The sequence below is a fragment of the Oncorhynchus gorbuscha genome, linkage group LG08 (assembly GCF_021184085.1).
Source record: "Oncorhynchus gorbuscha isolate QuinsamMale2020 ecotype Even-year linkage group LG08, OgorEven_v1.0, whole genome shotgun sequence".
Classification (NCBI taxonomy): Eukaryota; Metazoa; Chordata; class Actinopteri; order Salmoniformes; family Salmonidae; genus Oncorhynchus; species Oncorhynchus gorbuscha.
In genome coordinates, this window is record NC_060180.1 from 21580188 (window position 1) to 21594137 (window position 13950).

Below are 13950 nucleotides of genomic sequence, written 5' to 3' on the forward strand. Positions count from 1 at the left end.
AAACAAAGTGTAAAGCATTTATTACTTAAAACCACTTGCTCCTACCTGGCACGCATGCGTCCCATCTAGAGCTCTGGAAATGTAAATGCGCTATGCTAAATGCTAATAGTATTAGTTAAAACTCAAACGTTCATTAAAATACACATGCAGGGTATTGAATTAAAGCTACACTCGTTGTGAATCCAGGCAACAAGTCAGATTTTTAAAATGCTTTTCGGCGAAAGCATGAGAAGCTATTATCTGATAGCATGTAACACCCCAAAAGACCCGCAGGGGGACGTAAACTAAATAATTAGCATAGTCGGCGCTACACAAACCGCACAAATAAAATATAAAACATTCATTACCTTTTGACCATCTTCTTTGTTGGCACTCCTAGATGTCCCATAATCACTATTGGGTCTTTTTTTCGATTAAATCGGTCCATATATAGCCTAGATATCGATCTATGGAGACTGTGTGATAAATGGAAAAAAAAATAGCGTTTCATAACGTAACGTCATTTTTTAAAATTCAAAAAGTCGACGATAAACTTTCACAAAACACTTCGAAATACTTTTGTAATGCAACTTTAGGTATTAGTAAACGTTAATAAGCGATCAAATTAATCACGACACGAATTGTTTTCTATAGGGGTCCGTCCTGAAATACTCTCCGTGTATTTCTCAACCAAAATATCCGGTCGGAGACCGGAAGAAATGGGCTGTCTCTTGTTCGTTTGACCAAGAAACAAATCCTAGGCAAATGACAAGACTGTTGACATCATGTGGAAGCTGTAGGTACTGCAACCTCAGCCATATTTAATGTCTTTCGCCCATAACAATGGGTTGAAGCGGCGGATGGATATATTTTTCCACTTTCAGTGATCAGATTTTCCTGCACTTTCCAATGAAACGCACGTTCTGTTAAAGTCACAGCCGTGATTTAACCAGTTTTATAAACGTCTGAGTGTTTTCTATCCACACATACTAATCATGTGCATATACTATATTCCTGGCATGAGTAGCAGGGCGCTGAAATGTTGCGCGATTTTTAACAGAATATTTAAAAAAGTAGAGGGTAGACTGAAGATTAATAGCAAAGATTAAAAACAGCTGAATTTGGGAAGTTGTTGCATGAGGATTGGTGCTCATGGAATCAGTAGGCTATCAACCAAGCAGCCAACAGAGGCAGGATCTGTCTTATTTCTGTAGATATGCAGTGCCTCCAGAAAGTGTTCAAGACCTTGACGTTTTCCACATTTTGTTACGTTACAGCCTTACCCTAAAATGTATTTTTTTAAACAATATCCTCAGCATTCTACACACTAACTTAAATGACAAAGCGAAATCAGGTTTGCAAATATTTTCAAAACAGGAATGCCTTATGAGACTCGAGACCAAGAACCAGATGGTCACTCTGACAGAGCTCTAGACTTCCTCTGTGGAGATGGAAGGACAATCATCTCTGCAGCACTCCACCAATCAGGCCTGTATGGTAGAGTGGCCAGACGGAACCCACTCCTCATTAAAAGGCACCTGACAGCTCAATTGGAGTTTGTGAAAAGGCCCCTAAAGGACTCTGAACATGAGAAACAAGATTCTCTGATCTGATGAAACTAAGAATAAACTCTTCGGCCTGATTGCCAAACCTCACATCTGGAAAAAATCTGCCACCATTACTATGTTGAAGCATGGTGGTGGCAGCGTCATGCTGTGGCAATGTTTTTCAGCAGCAGGGATGACTAGTCAGAATCGAGAGAAAGATGAGTGGAGTACAATACAGAGATCCTTGATGAAACCTGCTCCAGAGCGCTCAAGACCTCAGACTGGGGTGAAGGTTCACCTTCCAACAGGACAATGACCTTAAGCACACAGCCAGGACAATGCAGGAGTGGCTTCGGGATAAGTCTGAATGTCCTTGAGTGGCCCTGCCGGAACCTGGACTTGAACCCAATCAAACATCTCTGGAGAGACCTGAAAATAGATGTGCAGCAATGCTCCCCATCCAACCTGACAGAGCTGGAGAGGCTCTGCAGAGAAGAATGGGAGAAGCTCCCCAAATACAGGTGTGCCATCTTACCCAAAAATATTTGATGCTGTAATCGCTGCCAACGGTGCTTCAACAAAGTACTGAGTAAAGGGTCTCAATACTTATGTAAATGTAATTTCAGTATTTTAATAAATTAGCAAACATTTCTAAACTGTTTTTGCTTCGTAATTATGTGGTATTGTGTGTAGAATTGAGGGGGGGGGACTGTTTAATCCATTTTAGAATAAGGCTGTAATGTAGCAATGTGGGAAAAGTCAAGGGGTCTAAATACTTTCCTAATGCAATGTGTATATATGGATGATTTTGCAACATTTTAATTAAGTTTGTCTATTGATTATAGACCTAATTAAGCTGGTTTCCTCTCGCCTCACTTTTCTTTTTGTCTCCTATCTCTGCTGCTGCCCCTGCTGCATTGTTCTCAACACCAAGATGCTGGTTAACTTTGCTATTATGCACAAAGCAACATGGCCTAGTAAAAGGCACCAATTCAACAGCGCAATAATGTTTCAGAACCGCGGACAGCGACCACTATCCAACTCAGGAGAAAGAGTCTTAGTTATAAAATAATCATATTTTTATTAGTGTTGCACTGTTGTCCTTACATAATATAAACATATGCAATTTCAGTAGCACATGTCTTAGAGTGATGGACTGTGCCATTCGAACGTCCTCCACAATGGATCAGTCCACTCACAGGCGCCAATCAGACAGGTGTCTTGTACACCATTAATTTATTTATACATATTTTTTGCTACTGCTTGACTAAAGAAATCCCGGACGATCAACAGCCTATCAACCAGTCGACTAAATGTGGTCAGCCCTAACATGATACCAACACTTTCTCAGTAAAGCATACTAACCAGAAGTCCACTGGCAGGCTCTGATAATAAGATGATCTGCATCGCAAGCAAATACGTCTCTGGACCGTTGGCTTACAGCTGTAAGGCATCAAGTTCCTGACATCTATTACCACTTGCGGTCTAAGTTCGAATTCCCCATGGGCCGCAAAAAATATATATATATTTGGAACGTGGACTCACATTTATTGCGATTATTGTTTTGGGGAGAAACGTGCTATCATCACCTTGAAAATTAAGATTAGGGGCTCAATTGAATCCAACCCGCATTGCAGTATTGACACTAGCTCTTTTTCCAATTGTCAAATGAATTTACAGGTTGGTCTTGGGTGCTTTATAAAAACCTACAATTACTACCAGGGCAACCCCTCTGATGTATGCTTACGTTTCAGAATTAGAGGTGTGTGGGCACGTGACGAATATTGTAAATACAGGATTTGAAATATTTACATTCAAGTTGATCTCCGTTACGAAGGGGGACACCAAGACAAAATAAGAAGTTTTGAAACACTCAATCTATTGCATATGGAGGAGGGGCATGATGAACAACATTTAACTAAATTAGGATAAACACTTATTTCTGCTTTTGTTTAAGCAAGGCCCTTATGTGACCCACAGTCCCCCATCCCCCACTATGGAGAGATCAGTATTTTAAGCCATTGTAATGGCCGTGATGAAATTCATTAGCTGGTGATGCAATGCCTTTTGAAATGCATGACCTGAGTAAGCTACCTAGTTAAATAATAGTAACAAAACCTCCATGAGGTCCTAACAGGATAATATGGCAATGACCTTGAACTTTTGCATATATGCTAATTAGGGGACCAAGCACCATAGGTACAACTCAGTCCTTTCTCTCAATATCAAGGTTACCGTGATGTGCAGAAACACCCATTTCCCACTTGGGAAATGCCCTGTTCTCAATGAGATTAGACCATGTTGAATATCATGTGATGTTCCGATGATATTGCCTCATTTTGCCTTGTGTCGTGAGAGATCATGCTATGTGAGTGAACGATGTATGGAAGAGACACTGTATACGCTCTGATCACAGCACAATTTAGTCACCAAGATCGTTTTCTTCTATGTACCGGGCACACGCAGGCCTCAAGTATAACGCTGGTTTTACCCGGACATGTTTGATGCCGGGAGGATATGGATCTTAATGGGCTGGGGCTTCATAAAAGGGCCTCCCTCTAGCTGCTCCTACTGTTGATCTCATACTGCCTGCCCGGCGGGGCCTCCACAGTGAACCAACCAGCAGCCATAAAGCCAACCAGGGCCATAAAGACGGAGCTCTCAGGCTCGTAAAAGGTCACCTTTAACCAGCCAATGAGATGTGAAGGCAAATATCACGATCTGATTACTCTAAAAGCAGAGCTTTTTAGCACTCCGTCACACACACCTACACGCAGGCTGATAAGAGGAAGGCAAGGCCGGTCCAAGTCTTAGGGAAGATTAAATCAGAGCGTCGCTCTCTGAGACTGGTTGGGACCCTGTTTTGTTATCAAAGAGCCCATGCTATTGTTTTGATTAGTCTCCGTTAACTCTGGGTCTCCCATGTCTACCTTGTACCATGCATACTGTACAGTGAAACAGTGCATCTGTACCCAGGCAGGGCCAGGTTAGCCTCTCTCCTTCCTTCCCGCCAGCAGCTCAGTCATTGATGGTCGTGACCCACCAGAGAACCCCCCCCCCCCCCTCACTACAGGAAGCTGTTGAAGTGATTGTTGGCACTCTGGGTTCCTTTTTTCACGTGAACCATTTCCTCTATAATACTGTCAGTCGTTACAGGGCAAAAAATACTCCAAACATTCATTGTTCTCCGGAAATAATTCAATCCCACGAGAGAGGTTTTTCTCTATCGCTTTTTTTTCTTTCTTTTTTTTTTCTCCCCCGCTGCGCTTGCTGATTAGTAAGGGAGTGTGGGGCCTGGGCCTGGCATATGCCAAGCGTTATGGGGAGAGGGGGCAGGGACAGAGGTGCCCGCTGGGCAAGAGGCTGCCAGAGTGGCTGTATAAGGGGCCTGCTGTGCTAGCTCATGAATGCTCTTTTCACACTCACTTTTTTTGCTCCTGAAGTGTCAACAAACCAATTAGAATTCCACTTTTGTCTCACCAAGGGGAAAAGGCGCATGTTTTATAGGTCTAGGTAGTTTAATTTGCTGTTGTTTTCCATGTGTGAGGAGTTTTAATTAGCGTGAGGCTGTTGCAGCTTGTTAAATACCTATTTCAAGGTATTTAACTGTTGCCAGGTAACCGAGGTTGTTGAATGAACTCCTCAGGAAATTCTCCAATAACATTCAAAGAACACACACTGGGGTTTTTTCTCTTTTTGTCCTACATCTTGGGCAAAGGCCTTGTAGTGAATCACTGACTAAGATGAACAGAATGTATTAGATTTGTGCTGTGGTGAAGAGGTTCCAGTAACACTACCTGCGAGGAGGAGATTTGGTAACAGCCGCTGTCACTTTTCTATTGTCATCACAAACCGGAGGAACAATGCAAGAAGTATAAATATCTTCTCTGTATACTGTCCTTTGCCACTGGGAAAGTGGTGATGGAGCTGAAAGGGGGAGCCATCGAAGTCTCTGGGTTCACTTGTAAGGCTTACAGTGGGGGTCCGAAATGATTGACACCCTTGATAAAGATGAGCAAAAATACTTTTTAATATTGGAACTATATTGTATTCTCCAAAAAGTGGAACATTTATAATATTTTATATGAATATAATTGCTCAGAGAAATATATTTTGTCTAACAAGTACTACTCCCCCCCCCCCCCCAAAGGTAGGGGTAAAAATGATAAACTACCCTGTTTTCAATACCTTTCAATACATCACCAAGGAGCTCTATTTTCCCCCAAAATGTAAACACCTGGAGTTTGCTAAATGTCATTGTATTGGAACCGGCACTTTGTTCAGATGACATGAAAATAGAGGTATTTGACCACACACACCAGTGTTGGGTATGGTGTTGAAATGAGAACGCATAAGCAGAAAATAACCCCACACCTACTGTAAAATATGGTGGTGGCTCTTTGATGGTTTGGGGCTATTTCTTTTCCACTGGTCCTGGGGCCCTTAAGGTCAATGGCACAATGAACTTTACCCACTACCAGGACATTTTTAGCCAAAAACCTGGTTGCCATTACCAGGAGGCTGAAACTTGGCCACAGGTGGATCTTCTAGGACATTAACCTCAGGCACACATCAAATCCACAAAGAAATTGTTAATTGGGCACAAAATCTACATTTTGCAATGGCCATCTGTCTCCAGACAAAACCCATTGAAAACCTGTTTGAATTGAAGTGGGCAGTCCATAAACACAGACATGATTTGTATTTCTCTATTTAACCCTTATTTATCGAGGCAAGTCAGTTAAGAGCAAATGCTTATTTACAATGACTGCCTACATATCAAGGATCTGGAAAGATTCTGTATGGAGGAATGGTCTAAGATCCCTCCCAATGGGTTCTCCAACTCAGAAAACATTTGAGAAAAAGGCTCTGCTGTTATTGTCATTGAAAACAGGGTTGCCAAAAACGTGGACCCCTACCTTTTTTGAGAATGTTTTACAACTTGTTAAACAAATCTTTCTCTGAGCAATTGTATTAGTATAAATACTTTTTTTGATAATACAATATAGCTCAGTATTTGTTATTATTTATTGAATGCAGTCATTTCTGCTCATCTTTATCAAAGATGTATATACTTGTCAGCTAATACCTCCAAACTTCTCATTTACTTGTCGACTCACCCACTTCAAGAGTTGTAATTTCAGGTAGCTTTCTCTCCCCGTCCAGATCCCCCCCCCCCAAGGTCAGGGAGGAAGGTTGATCGTCTCTGGGGTTTGTTGCTGTGAACTGATCTCTCTCTCTCTCTCTACCTTGCTCTCTCATTTTCTTCTCACTTGTTATTCACACACACACCCACCCACACACTCTTACTCAATTTCGCCTGAGACTTTAGGAGAGGGCAGGTTTCAGTGACTGTGTTTGTATGCAGATATACGACTCTCCTCACCTCCACAGTGTGTCCTGTTAGAAGAACAACCAGTTCAGAACACTGTTTATCTCATGTCGCTGCACTCTTATGGCTGGCTCTGACAAAAACAGGCTCTGCTGCTGGCCCTTTAAGAGCACTGCATTCCATTGCCAGTAGATGGGTTGGCTCGTTAGCATTGGAGTGTGCTGGCCCTTTAAGAGTGCAACATGTGGCTGACTGGAGATGGAGAGGCTCATTACTGGGGGTGCTCTGCCAGACCTCAGACTCCGCCGTGACTGGCGGCAGAATTAAGCACACATGTGGAGGCAGAGAGCACCAGCAGCCATTTCCAGCCCCACTGACAGCCGCTGCTCCCCATCAATCACGGCCCCCAGCCAATCACAGCCCTCCTAGTAGAGGGGAAGAGAGGTACTCTGTGTCTTCACTAGCGAGACCCAGCCAAATAGAAACAAAAAGGGCCTTGAGGCTCTTTGGGGGTTTGATGGTGAACTTTAAGTCTTGTATTGTCAACATGGCTTTCTCTGTAGACTCCAGTGGGAGAGAGGCCTCAGAAGTCCTCGACGCTCCCAGTCACTACAGTAAAAACGTGTCCCGTGTTTTATGTGCTTACTCAGGGACTATAAAGAGGCTTTCATCACCTCATCAAAGCATCCGGGAGCCTCCTGAATCCCTTTCCCCATCCCTCAAACATGACTCAAGCCAGTCGAGACCGAGCACAGCTCCCAGAGGGAGAGCGAAGGAGCGGAGAGAGAAGGATTGTGGGAGGGAGAAAGAGAGCCATCTACCCTCAGCTCTCTGGTTTCTATTTGGGGCTTGGCCCGTTTGATCTGGTTCCAGTCTGCTGTGTGTTTATAAGTTTCCACACTGCCTCCCAACACTGCTCTGTGCCAATCTGACTTCGCCAGGGGACAGCCCAGCTCAAACTGGGCCCTGGGCCATGCCACCACTTAAGTATAGTTTATTAGTGCAACAATTTCAGATATTATTTTGATTAAATCTCCTGTGTGTAATATCAACGGCAAGAGGTCTAGACTATCTGCCTCCTTTTAGGAGCTTTATTTCTTTGGATCTAGTGTGTGTGTGTGTGTGTGTGTGTGTGTGTGTGTGTGTGTGTGTGTGTGTGTGTGTGTGTGTGTGTGTGTGTGTGTGTGTGTGTGTGTGTGTGTGTGTGTGTGTGACGCATGTAGAGTAAAGAGACTGAGTTTATCCCCCCCAGGAGGATGTTGGTCTGAGTGTTTGGTTGGAACTCTGGAGTCCTGTAATCGGTGTGTTCTTTTCCTCTTCACTGGTAGAAGGCGGACATCAAAAGCCCCGGGTTTCACAGCTTCTGAGACCGGCTCTGCTATCTCACTCGAGAACTGCTCGGGCCTCTTTCTTTCTTTTTTTTTTCAGGGTGTTGCCGTCAGTTCCGCCACGGATAACTCCTGCCACCCTTGTTTGTACAACAGATTAGGGTTTGTTCTATGCCCCGAGGACCCCAGCTCAAGCATACGGCTATGATCTCACAACCCCCCCGCCACAGTGATTTCTCTCTGCTCTGGTGATATGACCTTAGTGTTGACCACATTGAGGATTGTAGTGAGTCACTTGCCCGGTTGTCTTAAAATATTACTGAAGAGTTCTGGTCTGCTTTGCTTTAGTTGTTATACAGAGGCCTAACAGTTTCTTTTAATTTGATACAGTTATGTTTTTACATAATAGCTTTTGATTCTAAAGGATCCCAAAACTAAGTTAAGACTGGCACACTTTTGTCTGCCACCCTGTTGGGGTTCCATCGTTTTGGCTGAAGTACAACACTGAAAGTGAAGCGTTCGTAGAAGTAGTGGTCCTGGTCGACTGTTAGGCTGTCTGACGTCAGTAAGCCGGTGAGTCTGTAAGTACATGATCAGCGTACAAATGAACTGTAAAAAAGGAACCGAAGCCCAACAGGAGCTCCTTTTATCTCTCGGGCTCTCCTTTTAAATGGTCATTTACCAGTAAAATGACTCTGAGAGTGCAGCCTGAATCTAGAGCCACTAGGGCACTCAGTTGTAAAAGGAAAGAGAGAAGTTGAGGAAAACAAGAACGGCAACCCTGAAGCCAGTAATAGGGTCTGGGGAAGGAATGCGGAGCTGGAGACAAGCAGCCGGAAGATGGAAAAAAAGGGTGCCGTTCTGCTGCCGAGACGTTTCAAAGTGTAGGTTTGCAGGTGATTGGCTCTCTGCAGACATGTCTGAACTGGAGCAGGCTCGAGTCGCGTCATGCTCCAGAGGAAGTGCCGAAGCCGCGCCGAGCGCTGCACACAGACATCACTTTGTGCTTTATGCTCACGACTCACAGGAGCCCCATAGCCCAGGTCCACTCTCCTGAGGGAGGGAGGGGGGGGGGCAGCAGACTGAGAGGGGGAGGGGAAGAGAAAGGAGGGGCTCGGACGAGGTATAAGTCAAGAAGAGAAGGATATGGAACAAGGAGGACAATGGAGGAACAACAGACAGGAGAAGCAAAAAAGATTGTACAAAAAGAAGCGGGCAAGAGGAGGACTGATAAGGAAAGTGGGTCAGAGCATTGCAAGGGGAGAGGAAAAGAGATCAGGAGAAAGGGCATGAGAAGAGGTGGAGGGAGTACCAGACAGTAACGTGAGGATAGGAGTAGTCACACAATGAGCTCATACTCAACATTTTAATGCAGCATTAGGGACTTAACGTATATTAGTGTGCCTCTCCGTAAAATGTCCTCTTCCTGGCTTTGTATCCATGGTGCCATGTATCTAGTCTTAATGGCTCTGACTGGCTCCTTAAGATGTCAGTAGATTTGTTGCCAAGGCCCCTTTTTTAGGTGCGGTTAATACAGAGTCCTGGCAGTGCCCTCTCGGCTAGTTTAACCAGCGTAAACTGATTTTAGCAGTGAACATTTGCTGTGTACTAAACCTTGCCATTATAAAGAACCACAACATAATGGCCTGCATGAATATTAGGTTTTTCCTCCGTTAAAACCATGCCGTTGTTTTCAATTTCGTATGTAACTGCAATCAGATTGACAACAGTGATATTGTAGCGAACAACAGATGTTGGCTTGGCCCGCCAGTATTCTGCTCTGCTTACGCTCATGCATGTGATGGCTCTAACTGGACACTAGCACAGAGTATAAATAGCCCTCTGGCCATATATGGATCAGACTTATCACATGCGCACACAATTAGGAGTGGACCGCTCTCATATAAAAACAAATAGAGGGGGGGGGGGGGGGGCAGCAGATAAATCAAACCCACCATAGGACAGTTGTGTTTACTATGAATATATAGCCTAGTATTTGACTACTCTAACTCTTCAAACCAGATGTTGTGTTAGGCGGGGGAATTAAAATGTTACACAATGTGTTTATGTTCTGTATTTCTGGCAACAGTGACGTGTGCAGTGAAAACCTGTGTTTTTGCGACGGCAGAAAGTGTCTCCCAGATGGAGGGGAAAAAAGGATGGATTGTGACATTTTCACTCTCATTATAAAACGAAACCATCCCCCCCCTCTCTCTCTCTCTCTCCCTCTGTCCATCCAGCTGGTCAGAATCCAGACCACATGCTCCACGGCACCGGGCACAAGCATGAGTCCAGGAAGCCCGGGGACGACACCACGGTGGCCCCCGAGGACGCCGCCCGCTTTCTGAGCTGCTACTGCTCGGGTTACTGTCCAGAGGACCACAAAAATAACACCTGCGAGTGAGTAACCAACCAAGGCCAAATTCTTCATTGATATGTTTGGTCCAACTCTTGACTTTTGGGTCTGTGATGAATGTCAACTCTGACTTAACTCCTCGGTCTCAGCGTCATTGCCTTTTGGTACACCAGAAGTACATGAATATCCAATGGAAGGATTTGTTTGCCTCGCTGCGTTGCAGTGCGTTCGGTGTGGTGCGTACGTTGGATTTATCGAACGTATGCGTCAAACTGTATGCGTAAACGACTTGACAGAAATGGTAGCAGAGGGTGAATGTGGAACTTTTGTTGCACACACATCCAGATGATGCCGTGTACCATTTTGTGCAATGACTCTGAAGGTGTGATCCGAGGCGGAAGTGTGTTTGGGAACTGCACTCATTGAATTATACATTTTTTATTGCAGGACGAATGGCCAATGTTTTGCCATCATAGAGGAGGATGAGAACGGAGAAGCTATTCTGACCTCTGGCTGCATGAAGTATGAAGGCTCACATTTTCAATGCAAGGTAAGCGTGTGTTGTGGTCTGTATGGAAGGGGGCAGGACCGTGACACAGGGGTGTCAATTATATGTTGTAACATGTACTGTCATTATACGTGTGTGTGTGTGTGTATATAGCTATTATTCATATTTGAGTTATTGTTTGAATAACCCCTGTTGAATTGAGTGCCACAACAACAACAACAACAACAAACATGGTTTCATGTCATTATTTTCAGGATTCGCCCAGGGCTCAGACAAGGCGTACGATCGAATGCTGCGGGACGGACTTTTGTAATCGGGACCTGCAGCCCACATTACCTCCCCCAATGGACACTGGTGAGGCTTAGGGCCAACTATGTTACTCTACTGCTGGTGTTCCTCTGTATAGTGGTCCCAGAAGAGTATTCTTCTTGTGCTGGTATGTCAGGGTCTGACACTGAATTTAATTTGGGGACTTGTGGTGTTCTTGCAGGTTCCTACTTTGGCAGTGCCCACTGGCTGGCGTTCCTCATATCAATGACCGTATGCTGCTGCACTCTCATCTGCATCACAGTAGTCTGTTACTACAGGTAGGACTACTCCAGAGAAAAACTGACACAAAGCGAGATTCCAACTTTATTTCCATATGTATATGGGAATTGAGTCCTGGTTAACTTAACTTGTGGGAGAATATCACAGTCACATGTTGGTGTCAGTTAGCATTTCTATGAATACTTTCATGGGTTTGTGACTAAGTTGGACTGTTTTCAACTGTTTGGGGGTAAAGGCAGATTGTTGCGACAGTACTGCGCTTGACATTCATCTAATGTAGCTTTAGCATGTGTGCCCTGTACTGATCTGTATGTGTTCCTGTCAGGTACAAGTGGCAGACGGAGCGGCAGCAGTACCACCGGGACCTGGAGCAGGACGAGGCCTTCATCCCTGTGGGAGAGTCTCTCAAAGACCTCATCAACCAGTGCCAGTCTTCTGGCAGTGGCTCTGGGCTCCCCCTGCTGGTAAGGACCCCTCACTGTACAGGGAGGGGCTTTGGAGCATGTGACCTGGGTGAAAAGCCTTTAGCTATGGTTACATAATAGGTGACTCAAAATGTGACTTCTGCTTTCCAGGAAAGAGTAACAGCGGTTATGTGTGTGTCTTTGTCCATAGGGAGGTTATATTAGGTTAAGTGAATTTGTAAATTATAAACTGGATGGTTCGGGCCCTGAATGCTGATTGGCTGACAGTCTTATACCACTGGTATGACAGAACATATTTTTACTGCTCTCATTACATTGGTAAGCAGTTTATAATAGCAATAAGGCACCTCTGTGGGTTTGTGGTATATGGCCAGTATACCACGGCTAAGGGCTGTATCCAGACACTCCGCGTTGCGTCGTGCTAACAGCTCTTAGCCGTAGTATATTGGCCATATACCCTCGGGACATATTGCTTAAGTATAACATCATGGGCCTTACAAAGCAAAACGTGCACATCTGGCTTGCAACAGCGAATACCGAATTAACAAATGGTAAAGGTTGTAGTAGGTATGATCTGTGGTAAGCTTCTGTTGATCTGATATGAATGCTCAGTGCCTCTCTCCCTGATGTGTCTTGTAGGTGCAGCGCACCATTGCCAAGCAGATCCAGATGGTGCGTCAGATCGGCAAGGGGCGCTACGGCGAGGTGTGGCTGGGCCGCTGGCGGGGAGAGAAGGTGGCCGTCAAGGTGTTCTTCACCCGGGAGGAGGCCAGCTGGTTCAGAGAGACCGAGATCTACCAGACAGTCCTCATGAGGCACGAGAACATACTGGGTAAGTGCCGTTCCTACCACTCGCATGTAGCAAAGACGACAGCTATCTCTGCCTCCATCTAAGCCATATACTGCCGTTTTCTTTAGTCTAAATTAGTCTCAATCTAGGTGTAATGTGGAGAGCCTTGATTGACTGTGATCATAGGTCTACATTTGCCCTTGTACATACATGGCTGAGGTCAACAGTCATATATCAGGGCAAGGCCTACATCTCACTGTAGCACTAAACACCCCTCACTTCTCTCCTCACGTCTGCAGGTTTCATAGCGGCAGACATCAAGGGTACCGGGGCCTTCACCCAGCTCTTCCTCATCACAGACTACCACGAGAATGGCTCCCTGTACGACTACCTGAGGTTCACCACACTGGACACCCAGAGCCTGCTGCGACTGGCCTACTCCGCAGCCTGCGGCCTATGTCACCTCCACACGGAGATCTACGGCACCCAGGGCAAGCCGGCCATCGCCCACCGAGACCTGAAGAGCAAGAACATCCTGATGAAGAAGAACGGCACCTGCTGCATCGCTGACCTGGGCCTGGCCGTCAAGTTCAACAGGTAGGATGCTGCTCAGCAATGGAGATTTTAATCAAGGTTCTATATATTAGCCACCAAAATAAAGAAAACTGACTTATCGGGAGGGGGAGTAGCTGAGCTTGTCCGATGAGCAGCAATCATTTTGTGTTATAAAACGCTTTGCTACGGTGTGCCCTAATGTACACAACCCATGTTTTCACATATGGCCGTTCCTCTGAAGAGTTCTGAACTGTTTCTGGAGCGCCATTGACCATTTCCCTGTAGATTATTCTGAATTCCCGTTCTTGTCCTCAGTGATACCAACGAGGTAGACGTCCCTCTGAGTACACGGGTGGGGACCCGGAGATACATGGCCCCAGAGGTGCTGGCCGAGACCCTGAACAAGAACCACTTCCAGGCCTACATCATGGCTGATATATATAGCTACGGCCTCGTCATCTGGGAGATTGCCCGCCGCTGTATAACAGGAGGTACGGACACACATAGACGCTTACACACACACACACACACACACACACACACACACACACACACACACACACACACACACACACACACAC

At 45.2% G+C, this 13950-nt stretch overlaps 1 protein-coding gene across 2 annotated transcripts in view; it reads left to right on the forward strand.

Annotated features, from left to right (window-relative positions):
* The window catches only part of bmpr1aa (bone morphogenetic protein receptor, type IAa), a 65112-nt gene that overhangs the window by 48780 nt on the left and 2382 nt on the right, over positions 1-13950 (forward strand). For both annotated transcript variants that reach the window (XM_046358809.1, XM_046358808.1), the window contains exons 4-11: positions 10427-10586; positions 10990-11092; positions 11305-11404; positions 11541-11637; positions 11925-12063; positions 12664-12856; positions 13114-13411; positions 13685-13860. In XM_046358809.1, coding sequence (XP_046214765.1) covers positions 10427-10586; positions 10990-11092; positions 11305-11404; positions 11541-11637; positions 11925-12063; positions 12664-12856; positions 13114-13411; positions 13685-13860 — 1266 coding nt within the window. The remainder of the gene's footprint in view (positions 1-10426; positions 10587-10989; positions 11093-11304; positions 11405-11540; positions 11638-11924; positions 12064-12663; positions 12857-13113; positions 13412-13684; positions 13861-13950) is intronic.